The 22293-nt window shown below is 54.1% G+C and overlaps 2 protein-coding genes across 2 annotated transcripts in view; one reads left to right on the forward strand and one right to left on the reverse strand.

Moving 5' to 3' along the window:
- LOC125436839 (solute carrier family 22 member 15-like) overlaps positions 1–16202 on the reverse strand; it is a 77589-nt gene extending 61387 nt beyond the window's left edge. Inside the window, exons 1-4 of the mRNA XM_048504174.1 lie at positions 16088–16202; positions 10071–10283; positions 8218–8350; positions 3745–3909 (exon numbers count right to left, since the gene is read on the reverse strand). Coding sequence (XP_048360131.1) covers positions 3745–3909; positions 8218–8350; positions 10071–10283; positions 16088–16108 — 532 coding nt within the window. The 5' untranslated portion in view covers positions 16109–16202. The remainder of the gene's footprint in view (positions 1–3744; positions 3910–8217; positions 8351–10070; positions 10284–16087) is intronic.
- A 30-nt stretch (positions 16203–16232) lies between these two features.
- LOC125437073 (solute carrier family 22 member 15-like) overlaps positions 16233–22293 on the forward strand; it is a 62547-nt gene continuing 56486 nt past the window's right edge. The window contains exon 1 of the mRNA XM_048504442.1: positions 16233–16418. Coding sequence (XP_048360399.1) covers positions 16233–16418 — 186 coding nt within the window. The remainder of the gene's footprint in view (positions 16419–22293) is intronic.

A 22293-nucleotide genomic window follows, 5' to 3' on the forward strand; every position in this document is an offset into this window, starting at 1 on the left:
ACTTGTTCTCTGGTACCACAGTTTAACCAGCACTGGACCACAGTGCATGGAAGTTATATGATAACATATGGGCTTCTGCTGACATTTAAAGACTAGTAATTCTTTATGCAAAATGGAAGCTGCTCCATGTGAATGGATTCAAAGAATGTATTGTTGAAGGCTTTCACGGCTGGAATCACTGGAGTGTTGTGGGGTTTCCGGGCTGGGTGGCTGTATTCCAGTAGCATTTTCTCCTGATGTTTCGCCCGCATCTGTGGCTGGCATCTGAAGATGCTACCGGAACACAGCCATACAGCCTGGAAACCCCAGAACACTCCAGATTCAAAGAATGTTTTAAACACACAAAGTTTTGCTGGGGCAGGACATAGGCAGACATGCTAAAATCCATACATATATCACTTATTCAGAAAGATTTTTTTTAAAAAAAGAAACAGGTAATCCAAAAAGTATTTTTCTGCATCTTTTCATTTTGCCAGAGCAAATATCTAAGACAGGGGTCTGCAACCTACGGCTCTCCAGATGTTCATGGACTACATAAGAACAAGCCAGCTGGATCAGACCAGAGTCCATCTAGTCCAGCTCTCTGCTACTCGCAGTGGGCCACCAGGTGCCTTTGGGAGCTCACATGCAGGATGTGAAAGCAATGGCCTTCTGCGGCTGTTGCTCCCGAGCACCTGGTCTGTTAAGGCCTTTGCAATCTCAGATCAAAGAGGATCAAGATTGGTAGCCATAAATGGACTTCTCCTCCATCAATCTGTCCAAGCCCTTTTTAAAGCTATCCAGGTTAGTGGCCATCACCACCTCCTGTGGCAGCATATTCCAAACACCAATCACACGTTGCGTGAAGAAGTGTTTCCTTTTATTAGTCCTAATTCTTCCCCTCAGCATTTTCAATGAATGCCCCCTGGTTCTAGTATTGTGAGAAAGAGAGAAAAATGTCTCTCTGTCAACATTTTCTACCCCATGCATAATTTTATAGACTTCAATCATATCCCCCCTCAGACGTCTCCTCTCCAAACTAAAGAGTCCCAAACACTGCAGCCTCTCCTCATAGGGAAGGTGCTCCAGTCCCTCAATCATCCTTGTTGCCCTTCTCTGCACTTTTTCTATCTCCTCAATATCCTTTTTGAGATGCGGCGACCAGAACTGGACACAGTACTCCAAGTGCGGTCGCACCACTGCTTTATATAAGGGCATGACAATCTTTGCAGTTTTATTATCAATTCCTTTCCTAATGATCCCCAGCATAGAGTTTGCCTTTTTCACAGCTGCCAATTGGCCATGCCAATTGGCCATGCTGGCAGGGGCTGATGGGAATTGTAGTCCATGGACATCTGGAGAGCTATAGGTTGCAGACCCCTGATCTAAGATGATACAGTGATGGAAACACAAATGGAAGAATCCAATTTCAAATACAGCCGTGTGATAACCTTGGTCAAAACTAAGTTGCAGTCAAAAAGACCTTATTAAAGAATTTAACATAATGTAACAAATGCCTCACTCGGCTTCAACTGTTAAACATAAGATAGCAAGCATAAAAACAACCTCCGTGTAATACACTGTACTGAATATGAATGGCAACTAATGAGAACCCTGCACATGCTCCAAATCTTTTCATGGATAACCAAGAATTTCAGGAAAAAAATGAACGAGGATGCTTCATACATGTTATTTTGAACTAAAGCTGCTTATTATAGATTTTTGTATTCAAGAAGCTAAAAAACTGTGATTGAACAAACTAAGGCCCCTTCCGCACACGCAAAATGATGCTTTTTCAAACCACTTTCACAACTGTTTGCAAGTGGATTTTGCCGTTCCGCACAGCTTCAAAGAGCATTGAAAGCAGTTTGAAAGTGCATTATTCTGCATGTGCGGAATGAGCCTAAGACTGCTTTTCAGAATAGTTCTTTAGATGAATCTTACGTTTAATATTAAACGCTTTGATTAACGGTTTTTTTCTGGGAAACTTTTGGAGTATAAAAAACGCAAGTTCGCTCAAGATAGTGCTTTGATTGGGCGTTCCTGCATCGCAGGGGGTTGGACTTGATGGCCTTTGTGATCTCTTCCAACTCTACGATTCTATGATCTGCGATTACAATGAAAATAGATGGTGCCAAAGCACAAGCAGATCTTTCCCATGCAATCAGATCTTTCCATTCTGCAGCACGGTGTCCTTTGCAAAAAGATTTGCCCCGAAAAACTACTGCAGTTTGTTTCAAGCACCGTCTACTAAACAGACGTTAGATACTGCTAACATTTTGCTATTGTCCTACAAGACCCTGTTGCACAACTTGGCGTTAAATTCTGCACAGAGATGCAGCTTCTGAGCAGACGAGGGGGTTTTTTGCTCTGAGATCCAAGGCATCTCATTCTAGAACTATACAACGTTCTTCGAACGAACCCCCAAGAGAGAACTTCGCTCTGCAGACCACAACTTGCTGGCAGTCCCTGGCCTGAAAAGTGTCTGGCTATCCCTCACCAGGGCCCTAACCCCACCCCTCCTTCCCCTCCCTTGCATGCCACCCTCTCCCTCCCCTCCCCTCCCACCCTCCCCTTCCCCTGCATGCTACCCCTGGGCCCAGCTCTGAGCCCAGCCTGGTGGAATGCTCTGTTGAATTAGACCAGGGTCTGGTTTTGCAGGGCCTGTAAGATGGAGCAACAACTGTATTTCCAATGGATCTGGCTTCCCTGTCCTTTCCCCAATCCCTTCCTTCCTTCCCTTTATGTATTCCTTCCCTGGATGCCGGCGCAGGTGCCAGGCAGACCTGGATGCTGGCACGGGCTCCAGGCAATAGACCTGGATGCTGGGGCGAGTTCCAGGCAGTAGACCTGGGCTCCAGGCAATAGATCTGGATGCTGAGGTGAGTTCCAGGCAGTAGACCTGGATGCCGGCGCAGGTGCCAGGCAGACCTGGATGCCGGCATGGGCTCCAGGCAATAGACCTAGATGCTGGGGCGAGTTCCAGGCAGTAGACCTGGGCTCCAGGCAATAGACCTGGATGCTGGGGAGAGTTCCAGGCAGTAGACCTGGGCTCTGGGCAGTAGACCTGGATGCTGAAGCGAGTTCCAGGCAGTAGACCTGGGCTCCAGGCAATAGACCTGGATGCTGGGGTGAGGTCCAGGCAGTAGACCTGGATGCTGAGGCGAGTTCCACGCAGTAGACCTGGGCTCTGGGCAGTAGACCTGAGTGCCTGTGGCTGGGGGTGAGGGGGTGGTGGCTGAGGATTCAGATTTTGTCACCAGGCTCTATTTTTCCTAGATACACCTCTGGGTATCTATGGGTCTACTGGACTGGAATCTAGTTCTACTGTAGACCAACATGGCTACCCTCTAAAACTATTTTCATGCAAGGCTGTGCTGATATTCTAGTCCCATGACAGTCAGAGGACTCACTCGCTTGCAAAAGGTGTTGTGACTGAAGGACTGGGCATGTGCCTACAAGGGATATAAGGACTATTTTCATACAGTAGTGGTGATTCCACATGCACAACATACAAAACATGGGAAGCCAGAGCTATTTACAATGGCCTGTAGAGTCTCTTGAGATTGTTAACAAAAGAAAGACTTGCTTTGAGGTGCTAGGAGTACACGTGGCACACAGCATAGGTGGCACAAAGCATATGTGGCCGTAACTATTGCTTTCCTGGTGCACGAGGTAGCCCTCAAGCATTCATTGAATCCACATTTGGACTGGCCAGAGGCTTAACGAAAGCCACAACAAAGACACGGGAGGTCGACACTCTACCTGCCAACGCCCAGTAAGCGGTGCCCACGCACTCGTTCAGCAGGACAAAAGCCACCAGCGACATCCCGCCGTTCATGACGCCCACCAAGAAGCGAGAGACGGCAAAGAACTCATAGGAAGGGGAGAAGCCGTTCACGAGTGCAAACAGGATGTCGAGCGCAAAACCTGGAAGGCAAACGGAAGGCTTGTCTCTTTTTTTCCCCAAAACAGACAATCTGTTGACATAACAGAGCCTTTTGGTGCAGTTTCCCATGCCTCTCACAAGACGCTCTCTGGAGAAAATGGAGCTTGATGCAAAAACCCCTGTCTGGTAGAAAAAAGCTGCACAAACCAAACCTTACTGAGCCACACACAACGGCTATTTCTGCTTGGGCCACCCAACGGGACTCACAAAAGGGATTCTGACACAGTTATAGACAGAGGTGGGATCCAGCAGGTTCTCACCAGTTCCCGAGAGTGGGTTACTAATTATTTGTGTGTGCCGAGAGGGGGTTACTAATTGGGTCCGCTTTTCCCTTAGAAATCCCATTAGGTCCAAAAATCATAAAGTCCTGTTGTTTCCTATGTGGCTGGTTAGAGAAGGTAGAAAATGGGATATGGGCTGTTTTAAAAACATGTTTTAGAAATATGGTCAAGTCCCTTGTTTAAGGAAAGTACCCTTCTTTTGATTTCTAGAAACAAAATTAAGTATTTGAAAGTATTAAGTATTTGACAGGCAGTCAATTAGAGGAGAAGTGGTTGTTTCTGTTGGCAGTAGATGATAGGACTTGCTATAATGAGTTTAAATTATGGACAGAAAGATACCAGCTGGAAATTAGGAACTTTTTTTTACAGTAAGTTTTTTACAGTAACCGAGAAATTATTAACGCCCCGCCCCCAGAAGGCCCAGCCACGCCCCCGTCGTGTCCCGCCCAGCCCCATTGGCGCTACGCCACTGTTTGAATCCCACCACCATGGGAACCTGTTACTAAAATTTTTGGATCCCACCACTGGTTATAGACCACCAGGGTGTGTGTGTGTTTAAGACCTGGGGCTAGGGGACTGATTCTGGAGTTCCCTTTCTTTCTGATTTTTGCAAAACCTCTGGATGCTTATAAATATATACTGTCAAAGGCTAGGAGGAAGAAGAAAGACTTTTCACAGCCGGAATCCACTGGTTGTTGAGGGTTTCCAGGGCGGTGTGGCCGGGGTCTGGCAAGATGTGCCACAGAGAAGCGTTCCTTATTGTGACATGTCTTTGAGGATGCCAGCCATAGATGCAGGCGAAATGTTAGCAGCAAAAGTTACCACACTGTGGCCACACAGCCTGGAATACCCACAACAGGCAGCTGGTTATACACAGTTGTTGGCAAGGAAGGGTAGCATTGGGATTGCGATGCAGTTCATGCTTGGCCTGGGGCGCGGGGGCGCAAGGGTCTGTTGCTCCAGTCAATAAATAAGGCTCAGGAAAGTTTCAAGAGCTTTATTGGAACTGTGTCAGCCCGAGCTGGGGCTTTGTCTTCTGACCCGCCAGTCCATAGCTTGAAACATTGGCTCATCCTATGTTCCCCCCTCCCTCGCATTCCCAAAACATCAGCATAATAAAGACAGTGAGAAAAGAGACACAGTTATGAGACTGCAGCTTGGGACAGACTCCTCCCTTCTCCAGGAAGCTAGAGACATGGGACGAGGTATGCCTGATTCGCTCGTTACAAGCAAACAATAGAGGAAAACCTTCCAGCCGCAGGCGATGATAATGGAGCGCCAGATGATGATGATGAAGAAGAAGAAGAAGAAGAAGAGGAGGAGGAGGAGGAGTTTGGATTTATATCCCCCCTTTCTCTCCTGCAGGAGACTCAAAGGGGCTGACAATCTCCTTGCCCTTCCCCACTCACAACAAACACCCTGTGAGGTGGGTGGGGCTGAGAGAGCTCTGAAAAGCTGTGACTAGCCCAAGGCCGCCCAGCTGGCATGTGGGGGAGTGTACAGGCTAATCTGAATTCCACAGATAAGCCTCCACAGCTCAGGCGGCAGAGCTGGGAATCAAACCCGGTTCCTCCAGATTAGATACACGAGCTCTTAACCTCCTACGCCACTGCTGCTCCTTGTGGCCTTGATGCTGACCAGCGAGATGCTAAGGGGGGGGGGGGGGAGGGCTAAGAGAACAGGTGTTGGTGGTAGAAAGTACTATCGAGTTGCAGCCAATTTACGGCAACCCCATGGGTTTTTCGAGGCAAAAGACATTCAGAGGTGGTTTCCCATTGCCTGCCTGGCATTGTGGTCTCCCACCCAAATACTAACCAGGGCTAACGCCGCTCTGCTTCCGATACCAGACGAGATTCTGGCCTTGAAGCCACTGCAAGGGAGATTTGAGATTTTCCTCTGTAAGGGAGATTTGAGACGGATCAATCGCTCGTCTGCTTCTAGGCTGCATCTGATCCTGAGTTTATTGACGAGAATGAGCTTCAAGGAAAGCTCAGCTCCGCAAAGGATTGTGTGTGTGTGTGTGGGGGGGGGGGCTGCCAGAAAGCAGCAGCACATGGGCACGGTTGCCTAGGAGTAAAGCACTCTGAATTCAGAAAGGTTTGCTTCTCAAAGGTCAGGTCTTTGGGGATGACAGGTCTCCGCTGCAGCTTGTGGGATCTCTTTACAAGACAGGAAAGAAAGAGGTGGGGGTTGTCACACGCCAGACCTCCCTGTTCCCGATAACGACAGGGGTGGGAGCACCATGCCACACAGCCAATGAGGGGCTGTCTCCTTCCCCATGCCCCTTTGTGCCAACTATCCCACCACTTAGGTTGGCCCGTCTGACATCGCCAAGAGCCGACGCAGCCTTCATTGTGGCACCAGCTCTGTGAAATGCATTTTCTGAAGAGGAGGGGAGGGGGGCTCCTTGGAGGTCTCCGGAAGTTTCTTTAAGCCCTGGATATTTGCCTGCGGTTTTGAGGGGATTTAGAATGGCAGGCATCTCTTAAGGGGGGGGGGGGCAATTTGAGATTTGCGATCTTATTTTTTCTTTTAACTGATAACGTTTGCAACTACTGCTGCAAAGCTAACTTGAACCGCAAGGACAGGTGGGCCACAATCTCCTCAGGATTCATTCTGTCGCATTCTGGGGTTGTTTGTAATTGTTTCCTGCGTTTCGTTGTTGGCCACTAACCTGGATAGCTTTAAAAGGGGCTGGGACAGATTTATGGAGGAGAAGTCGATTTATGGCTACCAATCTTGATCCTCTTGATCTGAGATTGCAAATGCCTTAACAGTCCAGGTGCTCGGGAGCAACAGCCGCAGAAGGCCATTGCTTTCACATCCTGCAGGTGAGCTCCCAAAGGCACCTGGTGGGCCACTGCGAGTAGCAGAGAGCTGGACTAGATGGACTCTGGTCTGATCCAACTGGCTTGTTCTTATGTTCTTATGTTCTTAAAATGATTCAATTTGATTGTATGATCATTATTGTTGGAAGCTGCTCCAAGCCCACAAGAGGAGGAGCGGCCAATAAATCCAATAAATAAATTCATAAATACAGTTAAACATTTTTTTTAAAAAAATGAGTCTGGAGTGGGAAGCAGCAGAGCTGCCTCCTGGCCTCGCTGCCCTTCTCCTCCCGGAGTGCAGCTTAGCCTGGGGGGAGGGAGGAGGATCTGTGCTCACTTGCGGTGGTTCTGGGATCTGGGGCAGCCAAGCGGAAGGTCAAGCCAACCACCACCTGGTTTGTATTTGGATGGGAGACCACCGAGGAAGTCCAGGTTTGCTATGCAGAGGCAGGCAACGGCAAACCACCTCTGAATGTCACTCACCTTGAAAACTCCATGGGGTTATCACAAGTCAGCCGTGTCTTGATGGCAAAAAATGGCAACTCAGCAGGTGGGGGCAGAGAAACTCCCAGCACACCTGGCTGACCTATCTACCCTTGACTGGCCCGCTTCTGGGACCAAAACATCTTTAATTGATCTGGTGGATTAGATCTGCTAACAAACTCACATTTGCTCATCCTTATAGACCTGCAAGTCCTGATCCAGTTGATCAAACTTTACAGTAAACAGGGATAGGGTGGGAATGACAGGGCATCAGTTCTGACCTCTTTTTTAAGTTTAGAGTTTCCATCACAGAGACTGAATCATCAGCATGGGACTTGAAATATGGTGACCCACTGGGCTCTGCCCAATTTTGGGCATTTACATGAGCCAGCATGATGTAGCGGTTATGAGCGGTAGATTCTAATCTGAAGAACTGGGTTTGATTCCCCACTCCTCCACGTGAGCGGTGGACTCTTATCTGGTGAACTGGGTTTGTTTCCCCGCTTCTCCACATGAAGCTCGCTGGGTGGCCTTGAGCCGGTCACAGTTCTCTCAGAACTCTCTCAGCCCCACCTGCCTCACAAGGTGTCTGTTGTGGGGAGAGGAAGGGAAAGGGGCTTGTAAGGCGACAGTTTAGAAAAGCAGCGTATAAAAATCGACTCTTCTTCTTCATGCAAATCTTTCTTTTGAAACTGACCTGTCAGGTAGACTTTCTTCCGTCCAAAACGATCAGAGAGTTGGCCAAAGGTAATCACCCCCACAAAAACGCCGCTGAAGAAAAATGAGCTGGCTGCGCTGATCTTGTAGGATGTGCTGCCGATTAAAAACCACTAGGGGGAGGAAAAGGGACATTAGTCAAAGTCCAACCGAACGAAGAGTTAAGGACGCGGCAGCCAAGAAAGCCAATGCGATTCTGGGCTGCATCAATAGGGGTATAGTGTCAAGATCGAGGGATGTAATTGTGCCTCTCTATGCTGCACTGGTTAGACCTCACCTGGAATATTGTGTACAGTTCTGGGCACCACAATTCAAGAAGGATATTGACAAGCTGGAACTGGGCCAGAGGAGGGCAACCAAAATGGTAAAGGGTCTGGAGTCCATGCCCTACGAAGAGAGGCTTAGGGAGCTGGGGATGTTTAGTCTGGAGAAGCGTAGGTTAAGGGGGGACATGATAGCTATGTTTAAATATTTGAAGGGATGCCATGTTGCCAGCCTGTTTTCTGCTGCCTCAGACACTAGGACACAGAGTAATGGATTCAAGGTGCAGGAAAAGAGACTCCACCTAAACATTAGGAAGAACTTCCTGACCGTCAGGGCTGTTCGACAGTGGAATTCACTGCCTCGTAAAGTTGTGGAGTCTCCTTCTTTGGAGGTATTTAAGCAGAGGCTGGATGAACATACGTCAGGAGTGCTTTGATTATGTGTTCCTGCATTGCAGGGGGTTGGACTTGATGGCTCTTGTGGTCTCTTCCAATTCTATGATCCTATGACTTCAGTTTTTTAAAATACAGAAACACCTCGATAGGTATGGGAAAGTATTAAACAGCCACCTTCTTCCTGCTCATCCATGAATACTCTAACCCAGTGGTGGCAAACCCATGGCACTCCAGATGTTCATGGACTACAATTCCCATCAGCCCCTGCCAGTGTGGCCAATTGGCCGTGCTGGTAGGGGCTGATGGGAATTGTAGTCCATGAACATCTGGAGAGCTGCAGGTTGCAGACTCCTGATCTAGACCCGAGGAAAGGAGGGGTGTAAATATTATAGCAATCAAACCAACAGCAGGAGAATTTAAAAAACAACGAGCTCTCTTCAAGTACTGACTTTTGCACACTGAAAGTCAATAATAATAATAATAATAACAGGGCAACCAGAAGACTGCGATCTGCAAGTTCACCAGCTATTAATACAAATACAATTCATTTCAACTCTGCCTTTCTCCTTCATAGGAGCCCAAAGTGGCTGACATTATTCTCCTCTATTTTATCCTCACAACAACCCTGTGAGGTAAGTCAGACTGAAGAAGAAGAAAAATGGGTTTACACCCCTCTTTTCTCAATCGTAAGAAGTCTCAAAGCAGCTTACAAACTCCTTCATGTGGAGGAGTGGGGAAACAAATCTGGTTCTCCAGATAAGAGTCCACTGCTCATGTGCAGAAGGGGAAAACCAAACCACTGCTCTTAACCACTATACCATACTGATTCTCTAGATAGGTAGGTAAGCAGGCAGGCAGGCAGGCAGGCAGGCAGGCAGGCAGATAGATAGATAGATACATGGATACATAGATAGATGAAGAGCTGGTTTTTTATACCCCACTTTTCTTAATATTAAGGAGTCTTACTACATGTAGCAAAAAATGGTGGAAGGCCTTTCCAGCTGACAACTATTGGTATTAGCGCTCTGTAACTGCCACTAGAACCCTTTTGTTTCGTTACCTCAGAGGATGGCCACTAGAACCCTTTTGTTTCATTACCTCAGAGGATGGCCACTAGAACCCTTTTGTTTCGTTACCTCAGAGGATGGCCCCCATATCCCCATTGTTCCGTTACCTCAGAGGCAATTGACGTAAAGCTGCCGCTGAAGTGAATGTGCTTGTGGACTTCGCTGCCATTGGCCGTCAGGAGCCACTTCCCAAACGCTCTCTCTTCGCTCACCGACTGGTTGCCATGGCTCCAATTAGCCGAGATCCCTTCGAGGTCCCAGTGGTAAGGAGGTGTTGCCCCCACCAGAGCGATGAGGATGGCTTCGCTGGCAACGTAGAGCTGAAACGACACAGAATAAGCCTAAAAGATCGACATCGGGACAAGCAGCCGCTGCCGGGCACTCAAAGAACCAATTTCCGTCATTCCGGCGATATGTTCGCCCAAAGGCTCTTTGCCATCTGGATTAGGCTCGATAGGATGAAACGTTGACAGGCTCTGCCAGCACCTCAGCTTCAGGAACTCCACTCCTGTCTTGTCAATTCAAGTTAGGATAAGGAACAGCTAACCAGAAACACAACTGGCACTTACAAGAGAAGTGTTTCATCTCGTCTGCCTTGCCCCAAACCATTTGACACCTTTGTAATTCTTCTTTCGCCCGAAGAAAGATATTATTATTATTATTAACCAAACATCCGACTTTATTTTTTCCCTCTCTCTGACCAGCTTCTCAAAATTGGCCAGGGCTGTTCCCGATAGTCCACCGAGACATTTTAAAACCGTACTGAAAAAGATAAATGCTCCCGTGAGCCCAAAATGCTCACCCCCATATTGACAGATCGCTCTTTTTCTTCATGATTAACTCCTTATAAATTACCTCACCAGAGGTGATTCTGCCGCTTTGGTTGTGACAGGATTACGCAGCAGAATTACCTGAGAAGAGATTGCCCGGAGCGTTATTCTCTGCTCTTTGCTTCCGCACTGAGAGGGTCTGCAGCTCAGTGCTAGAGCGTCCGCTTGGTACGCACAAGGTCCCAGGTTCAATTCCCGACATCTCCAGCTAAAAAGGATCAGGTGGTAGATAATACAATCTACCACCTGGAGAACCGCTGCAAGTCCAATTAAGCCATTAGTGTAAAATTTTTTGGCTGTCAGACAGAATGCCATACTGTTGCTGATTTGCTCAAGTCCCTTTTTAAAAATGTTGATGCTTTTGTAAGACAGGGAAGAAAGGTACCTTGGCGCACCTAGTCCTTGAAAGTCCTTTATTTGGCGACGAGAGAGAGAGAGAGAGAGAGAGAGAGAGAGAGAACCCAATTGTCAGAGAAGAATGAGTTTATGAGCAACAATCAAAGTTTCTCCTTTCTTCTCTTATTTAAGAATGTGAATGTTACAGGTTCTGGGCCCAGTAATTTTCAATATTTCTGTAAATTATCTGAATGAGGGGATGGATGGACTAGTGCAGTGGTGGCGAACCTATGGGCGCTGGTGCTGCAGCAAGTGGCACCTCAAGAGCCCTTTCTGTGGGCTTGTGCAAACAGAGTTGCCCCCCCCCCCCACACATCTAGGCTGGCCTGGGCCTCTGTGCTTGATTATTAGCACTAAACCTAAGACCTAGTTTTGGGGAAGCAGTGTAGGCAACCCTGTTAAGTGCCTTTAAACCCCACTCAATTTTCATGCTTAACAACTAAAGCGCCATCCTTTACTCCGGGAGCAAGCTTGGTTGCTGGCAATGGGGCTTGCTTCTGAGTAAACCCTCCTAGGGTCATGATTCACCCATTGGAAGAGTTGCCCCGTTGTTTCAAAGCAGAGCCACCGACTACCACGAAGCTTACTCCCGAGTAACGCACGCCTCGGAGCCAACTGTTTTTTACTAAACTAAAACCTCAGCATTCAGGTTCAATTGCCGGGTTGGCACTTTGCGATAAACAGGTGGGGTTTTGGGTTGCAATTTGGGCACTCGGTCTCAAAAAGGTTCGCCATCACTGGACTAGTGGTTAAATTTGCTGACAACACCAAACTGGGAGGAGCAGAGAACACATCAGACGATAGAGATGGAGTTCAGCAAGATCTGAATACACTAGAAAAGTGGGCAAATCCAAACAAGGTGCAATCTGGTGTTACAAAAATGAGGAACACACATGCTGGATGGGGGATATCCTTGTTTGCAACATTGTGTGTGAATAGAATCTTGGGGTACAGGTGGACCGTAAGTTAAATATGGACTCAGAGCGACCAGCCCCACCGGCAAGATCGGGCTGCGAGAGGGAAGTTACACACGGAGAAAGAAGAATTATTTGCACAGGAATGTTCTTTGCTTAAGGGCTTACGAGACTTTTGTAATCTTTTACCCCAGCAACACAAGTCAGTTCGCTCATCCAGCATTAGCAAATGCCGTGACCATGTTATCTAATGCCGCAATTGATCACAAAGCACAAAATCTCCCAAAGCCAAATCTTACAGACATTGCCCTTCGGAAAGCAGGCTGTGCTGCTACAGGAAACATTTTTGAACGTCTGAGATGTAGCCCAGCAATTTACAATGCTATGAACAGTTATGCCCGTCTAAACCCATTTACATCAACTGACTTAGAGGAGGTTAAGTCTGCATAGGTGGATCGTGTTAACATGCTGGTTTTGAATATGATCGCTCTCCGCACCCCCAACAGGATCAATTCTCTGTGGAGACTCAAGGTCATCTGTGTATCGCGCTGCCTTTACCATCTGTATTACACTGCATTTTCTGGGCACTTCTCTCATTTTGTGGGTTGTATGTATTATTGATTTATTTTATTTTACTTTATTTATAGCCCGCTTTTCTCCACCAAGCCTCCAAGCGGGATTGGCGCGAGCTATCAAACAACGCCATCCAATAGCAACGAGATGTCTAATAAACAATGCAAGAGAAGCGGAATTACAAAATTAGAAACAATGGATATAGCGTCACGTATGTACGCAGGTGGATTTATTGTGCTGAAGCCATAGGTCATGACATTTTACACATGTACGCCCAGTTAAAAACGAATACAAAAAACCCTTTGAAATCACAGTACGACAACACACCTTGACAAAAGCACTCAACGAAAAAGAAAATGCATAATAAAGCGTCATGTTCTTATAGCATGAGGGGTGTTTTTTAGTTTTAATCTGGTTTAGACTCAGCAAGAAAGGCTGAAAGCAAAACAAACAACATACAAATAAAATAGACACATGTGAAACCCGCAAAATTAGACAACTGTGCCAGCACACCACAGGTTTTGTTTTTTTTAAAAAGCTGTGATCCGCCTTGTATCTCAGCAAGAAAAGCAAACTAAAAATGAAAGCAAATAAAGAAATGCCAAACGGAGCAAGTTACAGAGCGTTACTACCAATAGTTGTCAGCTGGAAAGGACTTCCACCATTTTCTGCTATGTGTATCAACCAGTGGGGTAGATTTGATGCTACCATTCAAATAGTGGGGTAGATTTGAACTAGAGCCCAGATCTGGTTGCCACATCTCAAAAAGGATATCAAAGAGATAGAAAAAGGGCAGAGAAGGGCAACGAGGATGATTGAGGGACTGCAGCACCTTCCTTATGAGGAGAGGCTTCAGTGTTTGGGACTCTTTAGTTAGGAGAGGAGACGTCTGAGAGGGGATATGATTGAAGTCTATGAAATTATGCATGGGGTAGAAAATGTTGACAGAGAGAAATTTTTCTCTCTTTGTCAGTACTAAAACCAGAGGGCATACATTGAAAATGCTGGGGGGGGGGGGGGGGAATTAGGACTAATAAAAGGAAACATTTATTCGTGCGATGCGTGATTGGTGTTTAGTATATGCTGCCACAGGAGGTGGTGATGGCCACTAACCTGGATAGTTTTAAAAGGGGCTGGGACAGATTTATGGAGGAGAAGTCAATCTATGGCTACCAATCTTGATCCTCCTTGATCTGAGATTGCAAACGCCTTAGCAGACCAGGTGCTCGGGAGCAGCAGCAGCAGAAGGTCATTGCTTTTACATCCTGCATGCAAAGCGGAGCTCTGCTGGGAAGATGCAGCCCCTCCCAGAAAGTCAATATTCTCTTTCAAAAAAGGAGTTTTCTTTCTGTAGATCTGCCACGCTGTTTAGGTGGCCTTTGTCAATTCTGTCCTTGGTGCACAAGAACACCCCCTCTACTGCAAGGGTTCCCAACCTGTTGAGGCCCATGTACACCTTTGGAATTCAGTCTTAGCATGGCAGGCACAGCTACAAAATGACTACCACAATATGGCTACTGCAGGAGGCGGAGCCAGGTATAAGATGGCTGTTGCAGCTTACCTTCAGTCACACAGTGAAGTGATTTTTTTTTTTTTGCAATGGTGGCAGGTGTTGCCAAAGCAGCACTTTTGAAAATCTACACAAGCAGTCAAATCTCCAAGGGCCAATTAGAAGCCTGGCCAGGCCAAACCCCCCAAATGGCCCCGCCCACTTTCTAAAAACTCTTGACAAGCATCAGGAAAGGTGTTGGCAGATGCTGTGACGCCCATGGGCACCAGATGGGGGACCTCCTTCTACTGAATCCAACCACTGGTGCACATCAGCATTGACGACTTAGGCTGTTAGCAGTTCTCCAGGGTCCCAAGTGACTATTGGCAGCCTACCTGGCAGCCTTGGCTGGGGTAAGGCAGGATAAAATCGCAATAAAGCCAAGTCAAGACAACATCTATTCTCCATATTTGCATTGGAGTCATTTTTGTAGGTATTTGTCGTTCCTCTACATCAGGAGTCTTCAAACTATGGCCCCCGAGATGTTCATGAACTACAATTCCCATCAGCCCTTCCACTTGGCCATGCTGGTGTAACCCCCATGCCCAGAATGGGTTGGCCTAGAATGGGTTGACCCAGTAAGGGGTGGAGACTCGGAGCAGCAGAGAGGCTGAAAGAGCTCTTTTGCAGAAGAACAAGGCTACCAGACTCGGACCTTGATTTCTATAAGCCCTTAACACCTTGTTAAGGTAATTTCAATATTGTTGGGAACTACTGGGAAGGTAGTTGTTGTTTTTGCTATGTTGTAAATGTTGCTTATTGTTTCAGGTTTCTTTGTGATTGTAATGCAGAGCCTCCTGGAGACCTTCATCATGTTGTAACCTGTTCTATCAAGCCTCGAGTCTTCAGGAGCCAAAGCCAACTTGCAAAGGAGAATTTGACGGCAATACTGCAGACTGTAAATAGAAGGACTTTGAAATGCAACCCGAACAGGACCTTGAATTGTAACGTTAAATGTTGATGTTTTAAAAGTGTTAATTGTAAAGAAAGTAAACCATTTTGTTGTTTAAATTTGGTTCTTTGCAACTCCTTCCAAGTACTGCCCCACAGAACCCACAAGCTGAGGTTACACTGGCAGGGGCTGATGGGAATTGTAGTCCATGAACATCTGGAGGGCCTTAGCCTAAAGACCCTCTGCCTCTACATAATACATAGCACTGTACGTGATTGGAGAGTATTTTTAAAAATTAAATGAATGTGTAAAGAATTGTTTCTCTTTTGTTCGGGGGGGGGGGGGGTGTTTTGCACACCAGTAGAGCCCAGTTAGGCCTTTTTTCCAATTTCTTTTTTGGACATTCTGAGGCCTGAAAGGTTCACCATCACTGACTCCAGGACTTTTGGGTGTCAAGCAGATGGTTCACCACGAGAGGGTACTCTCAAAGAAAGTCTGGGAAGACACTGCCTGCCTCTGAGCATCTGCCGAGTGAGATTCTGACAGGACCTTCAGATTTCAATTTTGAATCTACTGGCTGGGAGGAAACACACTCCAAACGATAGCACTGGGCAAGGAATAATTCGAAATAATAATAACAATGACAATAATAACAAGGACGACAACAATGACAATATCCCCCAAACAAAAACAATAGCCATATTATTACTTTCACATTCTGCATGTGAGCTCCCAATGGCACCTGGTGGGCCACTAAGAGTAGCAGAGTGCTGGACCAGATGGACTCTGGTCTGATCCGGCTGGCTTGTTCTTATGTTCTTATGTTCTTATTATATACTTATTATATACTTATATATACTTATTATAATATATAATATTATAATTAAAAATTATAATCACAATCATCAATAATAACATAAGCATCTTATTACTTATTATCATTATACATAGTAATATAATATATACTAACATCATAATTAACTTTTGACATCTCCAGATCTGGTGCTGCCACCACCCTTGCACCTCAGACACCTCTCCTCCAGGGGGCGCTCGCGAACACCTCTCCTTCCGGGCCCCTGCCCACCACCTCACCTGCAGCAGCGCGGCCAAGACAGATGCAAAGCTGTGACCTGGAAGGGTCCCATCTGGCCCACCACGGGGAACGCCTCTTCCACCTCCATGGCGGCGCTGAGTCCGGGCGCATCCCGCTCATTTTGGCAACGGCCCCGGACAGGAGGCAGGTCTACGTCGTCCGGCGGAGGAGAGCGCTGCTGCGCATGCTCCATAGAAGGTGGCTGCGCGTGCGCACTGCGGCCAGGCAAAGCCGGAGGCTAATCGCGGAACCGGGGAGTGGAGTGGCTAAGGAAGGGTTGCGCGTGCGCACTGCGGGGTGACCACGGGCTAGGAGGCGTTCTTTCCCGCTACCCCATGCTGCAAAGTTCCTTTAAAGTAAATGGTCGCGCTGGAGGGTAGGCTCTATGGCAACACCCCTTCCCCCCCCCCCCCACTGAAATTCCTCTCCTTCCCAAATCCTACTTTTCCAGGGATTTTCCAACCCTGTGTATTGTTAAGAGTGTCAGATTAGGAAATGGGAGATCCGGGTTCGAATCCCCATAATGCCATGAATGTTTGCTGAGTGACGTCACGTGGGGTTAGTTTCTGTCAGGGTGTTTGCTGCCTCACAGGGCTGTAGAGAGGGTTTTTATTTATAGATGTCTTTAGAGGCTGCCTTTCTCTCAGGGCACTTGCCTACCTCGCAGGGTTGTTGAGAGGGTTTTTATTTATAGATGTCTTTAGAGGCTGCCTTTCTTATCGACTGAACAAATGAAATGGGGGGGGGAAGAGGAGTGGTGCTGTAAAAGGCTTTGGGTTCTCATTAAGGAGAAAAGCAAAGTAGAACTATGTAAATGTTTAAAGGCAGATTATAACTATTTAAACAAGCCAGATGCTAAAGTTTCTGGGTGTTGTGGGTTTTCCAGGCTGTTTGTCCGTCTCCTTAAAGATAGAGAAAAGGGGCATAAAAGCCAACTCTTCTTTGGAAACTACCAAGTTAAACTTGGACAGAGGTGTTTTTCAGGAGACTGTGCAGTTCAACCTGCATTTGTATACGAACTTTGATATTAGATCATTTCTGTGTGTTGCTAGGGTTTCCAACTCGGACTTGGGAAGCTCCTGGAAATTTGAGGCTAGTGCCTGGAGAGAGCGGACTTTCAGGACTGGAAAAAGGAGGAGAAAAGGCTGGATTTATACCCACCTTTATTTATGCCAATAAAGGCTTGTTACCTATACCCACCTTCCTCTCATATAGGAAGACTTAAGATGGCTTACAATCACCTTCTTTTCCTCTCCCCACGGCAGACACCTTGTGAGGTAGATGGGGCTGAGAGAGTTCTGAGAGAACTGTGATGACCCAAGGTCACCCAGCAGGCTTCATGGGGGGGGGGGGGACAAATCCAGTTCACCAGAGAAGAGTCTGCTGCTCATGAGGAGGAGTGGGGAAACAAACCCGGTTTTCCAGATTTAGAGTCCACCGCTCTTAACCATGCTGGCTCTCAACACTGAAAGGGAACTGTAGTCGTGCACGCGTAGTCAGCGCAAGAACGAGACGAGACGCGGAGATAACATCTGGTGGAGATCGCCAGCAGCGGGAGCGCGGAGGTCCGTGTTCCTAGCGAATCTCCCGCGTGCTGGTTCCTGGCACCTTTTATTATGATTCTAATGGGGGCGTGTAGGAGGGCGGAACGGGAGAGTCCGGGAGAGCGGGAGAGCGGGAGATCGTCATGTGATACATGATCTCACCTAGTGGCTACGTGCGGAGAGGAGCGTAAGCGTCTGAGCCTAATCCTCACCTGGGGCAAGACCATTGTCCCTTTGTCCGGGATGCCCGGTGACTGAGCCAGACAGTTCATGACCCGTGACTCATAGGGGGAAGAGGAGTGGGGGTGCGGTGCGACCAGAAGGCCGTAGGTCCGCCGGCATCCCAAGCGTTCTACTACGGTGCTGCTGGGTCAGCGATGCATTACTACATCTCCTCCTTTTTTATATTTTAGAAGGGAGGCCGAAACGTTAGGGGGCGATTCAAGGGGACGCTTGTCTCCTCCGCACTTTTGTCAAGTTGACCGAGCTGCTTGTGCAACATTAGAACTTGGTTGCGGGGTAAGGGAAAGTCGAGGGGCTTCTTACATAGGTTACAGGCAATATTAGACATACATTGAACAAAACAAGATCCGATAATGAGGCATACAATTAAACCAATGCAGAGCTGTACAATGGTACTCAACCATCCTCCCGGCAGCCAGCTCCAGAGGGCTGACCACCACTGGGGCAAAACATCGTACTTTAGATTGGATACAACTTCCTGTAAATCACGCACTTTCATATGAATCAATTGGGAATTATCAGAGAGATTAAAGCAACACATATTACGTACATTTTCACAACCTTGGTGATGCAACAACAACAAGTAATCAATAGCGGCACGATTATCTAGGGTCGCTTGACGAAGTTCCTGCTGCTCGGAGGCCAGGGCATCCAGAGCAGTGGAGGTAGAGTTGATAGACTTCGCAAGGGCACAGGCCAGCCGGCCGATAGTCTTAGCGTTGTAGGAGGCGAGTCCAGGGACTCCTACTAAAGAGGTCGCGAGGGAGACGAACTCCGCTTTGGAGAGGGCGACCGCGTCGCTCCGGCAGGAGGGATCGAAAGGCAGAGCGGAGCGGCGGCGGCGGCGTTCGGGCTCCTGGGGTGGGGCCTGAGGCAGAACGATGGTGAGGCGACTGAGGCAACAAAGAGTCCCGGCAGAGAGCCGGGCGGGAATGTAATTAAAAGTTCTCTCCCCGCAGGTCCAGAACCAGCCCCTGGGGAGCAGGATGTTTCCGAACACGGGGGGAATGTCCTCCACGTGTGTGCAGTTCCAGCCGGCCGGGCCGGTGAATGGGCCCGGGTCGGTTTCTCGATCGGCCACACCGGCGATGCGGGCGCAGGTGTTGGACTCGTGATTAGCGACAGTCTTGGTGATAAGGGAGAGAGCGCCGACCAGGAGGGATTGGACGACGGGTGGGGGGGGGGGGGGGTGGTGGGGGGGAGGGAGGGGGCGTTGGATGGGGGGGGGGTCGGGGGGGGGGGGGGCGGGGGGTTGGGGGGCGCGGGAGGGGGGGGGGGGGGGAGGCTGGGGGTAGGGGGGGGTGGGGGGGGGGGGGGGTGGGGGGGGGGGGGTGGGGTGGGGTGGTGGGGGGGGGGGTGGGGGGGTGGGTGGGGGGTGGGGTGTGGGTGGGTGTGGGTGGGGGGGGGGGGGGGGGAGGGGGGGTGGGGGTGGGGGGGGGGGGCGGGGGGGGGGGGGGGGGGGGGGGGGGGGGGGGGGGGGGGGGGGGGGGTGGGGGGGGGGGGGGGTGGGGGGGGGGGGGGGTGGGGGGGGGGGGGGGTGGGGGGGGGGGGGGGTGGGGGGGGGGGGGGGTGGGGGGGGGGGGGGGTGGGGGGGGGGGGGGGTGGGGGGGGGGGGGGGTGGGGGGGGGGGGGGGTGGGGGGGGGGGGGGGTGGGGGGGGGGGGGGGTGGGGGGGGGGGGGGGTGGGGGGGGGGGGGGGTGGGGGGGGGGGGGGGTGGGGGGGGGGGGGGGTGGGGGGGGGGGGGGGTGGGGGGGGGGGGGGGTGGGGGGGGGGGGGGGTGGGGGGGGGGGGGGGTGGGGGGGGGGGGGGGTGGGGGGGGGGGGGGGTGGGGGGGGGGGGGGGTGGGGGGGGGGGGGGGTGGGGGGGGGGGGGGGTGGGGGGGGGGGGGGGTGGGGGGGGGGGGGGGTGGGGGGGGGGGGGGGTGGGGGGGGGGGGGGGTGGGGGGGGGGGGGGGTGGGGGGGGGGGGGGGTGGGGGGGGGGGGGGGTGGGGGGGGGGGGGGGTGGGGGGGGGGGGGGGTGGGGGGGGGGGGGGGTGGGGGGGGGGGGGGGTGGGGGGGGGGGGGGGTGGGGGGGGGGGGGGGTGGGGGGGGGGGGGGGTGGGGGGGGGGGGGGGTGGGGGGGGGGGGGGGTGGGGGGGGGGGGGGGTGGGGGGGGGGGGGGGTGGGGGGGGGGGGGGGTGGGGGGGGGGGGGGGTGGGGGGGGGGGGGGGTGGGGGGGGGGGGGGGTGGGGGGGGGGGGGGGTGGGGGGGGGGGGGGGTGGGGGGGGGGGGGGGTGGGGGGGGGGGGGGGTGGGGGGGGGGGGGGGTGGGGGGGGGGGGGGGTGGGGGGGGGGGGGGGTGGGGGGGGGGGGGGGTGGGGGGGGGGGGGGGTGGGGGGGGGGGGGGGTGGGGGGGGGGGGGGGTGGGGGGGGGGGGGGGTGGGGGGGGGGGGGGGTGGGGGGGGGGGGGGGTGGGGGGGGGGGGGGGTGGGGGGGGGGGGGGGTGGGGGGGGGGGGGGGTGGGGGGGGGGGGGGGTGGGGGGGGGGGGGGGTGGGGGGGGGGGGGGGTGGGGGGGGGGGGGGGTGGGGGGGGGGGGGGGTGGGGGGGGGGGGGGGTGGGGGGGGGGGGGGGTGGGGGGGGGGGGGGGTGGGGGGGGGGGGGGGTGGGGGGGGGGGGGGGTGGGGGGGGGGGGGGGTGGGGGGGGGGGGGGGTGGGGGGGGGGGGGGGTGGGGGGGGGGGGGGGTGGGGGGGGGGGGGGGTGGGGGGGGGGGGGGGTGGGGGGGGGGGGGGGTGGGGGGGGGGGGGGGTGGGGGGGGGGGGGGGTGGGGGGGGGGGGGGGTGGGGGGGGGGGGGGGTGGGGGGGGGGGGGGGTGGGGGGGGGGGGGGGTGGGGGGGGGGGGGGGTGGGGGGGGGGGGGGGTGGGGGGGGGGGGGGGTGGGGGGGGGGGGGGGTGGGGGGGGGGGGGGGTGGGGGGGGGGGGGGGTGGGGGGGGGGGGGGGTGGGGGGGGGGGGGGGTGGGGGGGGGGGGGGGTGGGGGGGGGGGGGGGTGGGGGGGGGGGGGGGTGGGGGGGGGGGGGGGTGGGGGGGGGGGGGGGTGGGGGGGGGGGGGGGTGGGGGGGGGGGGGGGTGGGGGGGGGGGGGGGTGGGGGGGGGGGGGGGTGGGGGGGGGGGGGGGTGGGGGGGGGGGGGGGTGGGGGGGGGGGGGGGTGGGGGGGGGGGGGGGTGGGGGGGGGGGGGGGTGGGGGGGGGGGGGGGTGGGGGGGGGGGGGGGTGGGGGGGGGGGGGGGTGGGGGGGGGGGGGGGTGGGGGGGGGGGGGGGTGGGGGGGGGGGGGGGTGGGGGGGGGGGGGGGTGGGGGGGGGGGGGGGTGGGGGGGGGGGGGGGTGGGGGGGGGGGGGGGTGGGGGGGGGGGGGGGTGGGGGGGGGGGGGGGTGGGGGGGGGGGGGGGTGGGGGGGGGGGGGGGTGGGGGGGGGGGGGGGTGGGGGGGGGGGGGGGTGGGGGGGGGGGGGGGTGGGGGGGGGGGGGGGTGGGGGGGGGGGGGGGTGGGGGGGGGGGGGGGTGGGGGGGGGGGGGGGTGGGGGGGGGGGGGGGTGGGGGGGGGGGGGGGTGGGGGGGGGGGGGGGTGGGGGGGGGGGGGGGTGGGGGGGGGGGGGGGTGGGGGGGGGGGGGGGTGGGGGGGGGGGGGGGTGGGGGGGGGGGGGGGTGGGGGGGGGGGGGGGTGGGGGGGGGGGGGGGTGGGGGGGGGGGGGGGTGGGGGGGGGGGGGGGTGGGGGGGGGGGGGGGTGGGGGGGGGGGGGGGTGGGGGGGGGGGGGGGTGGGGGGGGGGGGGGGTGGGGGGGGGGGGGGGTGGGGGGGGGGGGGGGTGGGGGGGGGGGGGGGTGGGGGGGGGGGGGGGTGGGGGGGGGGGGGGGTGGGGGGGGGGGGGGGTGGGGGGGGGGGGGGGTGGGGGGGGGGGGGGGTGGGGGGGGGGGGGGGTGGGGGGGGGGGGGGGTGGGGGGGGGGGGGGGTGGGGGGGGGGGGGGGTGGGGGGGGGGGGGGGTGGGGGGGGGGGGGGGTGGGGGGGGGGGGGGGTGGGGGGGGGGGGGGGTGGGGGGGGGGGGGGGTGGGGGGGGGGGGGGGTGGGGGGGGGGGGGGGTGGGGGGGGGGGGGGGTGGGGGGGGGGGGGGGTGGGGGGGGGGGGGGGTGGGGGGGGGGGGGGGTGGGGGGGGGGGGGGGTGGGGGGGGGGGGGGGTGGGGGGGGGGGGGGGTGGGGGGGGGGGGGGGTGGGGGGGGGGGGGGGTGGGGGGGGGGGGGGGTGGGGGGGGGGGGGGGTGGGGG

Source organism: Sphaerodactylus townsendi, linkage group LG07 (assembly GCF_021028975.2).
Source record: "Sphaerodactylus townsendi isolate TG3544 linkage group LG07, MPM_Stown_v2.3, whole genome shotgun sequence".
Taxonomy (NCBI): Eukaryota; Metazoa; Chordata; class Lepidosauria; order Squamata; family Sphaerodactylidae; genus Sphaerodactylus; species Sphaerodactylus townsendi.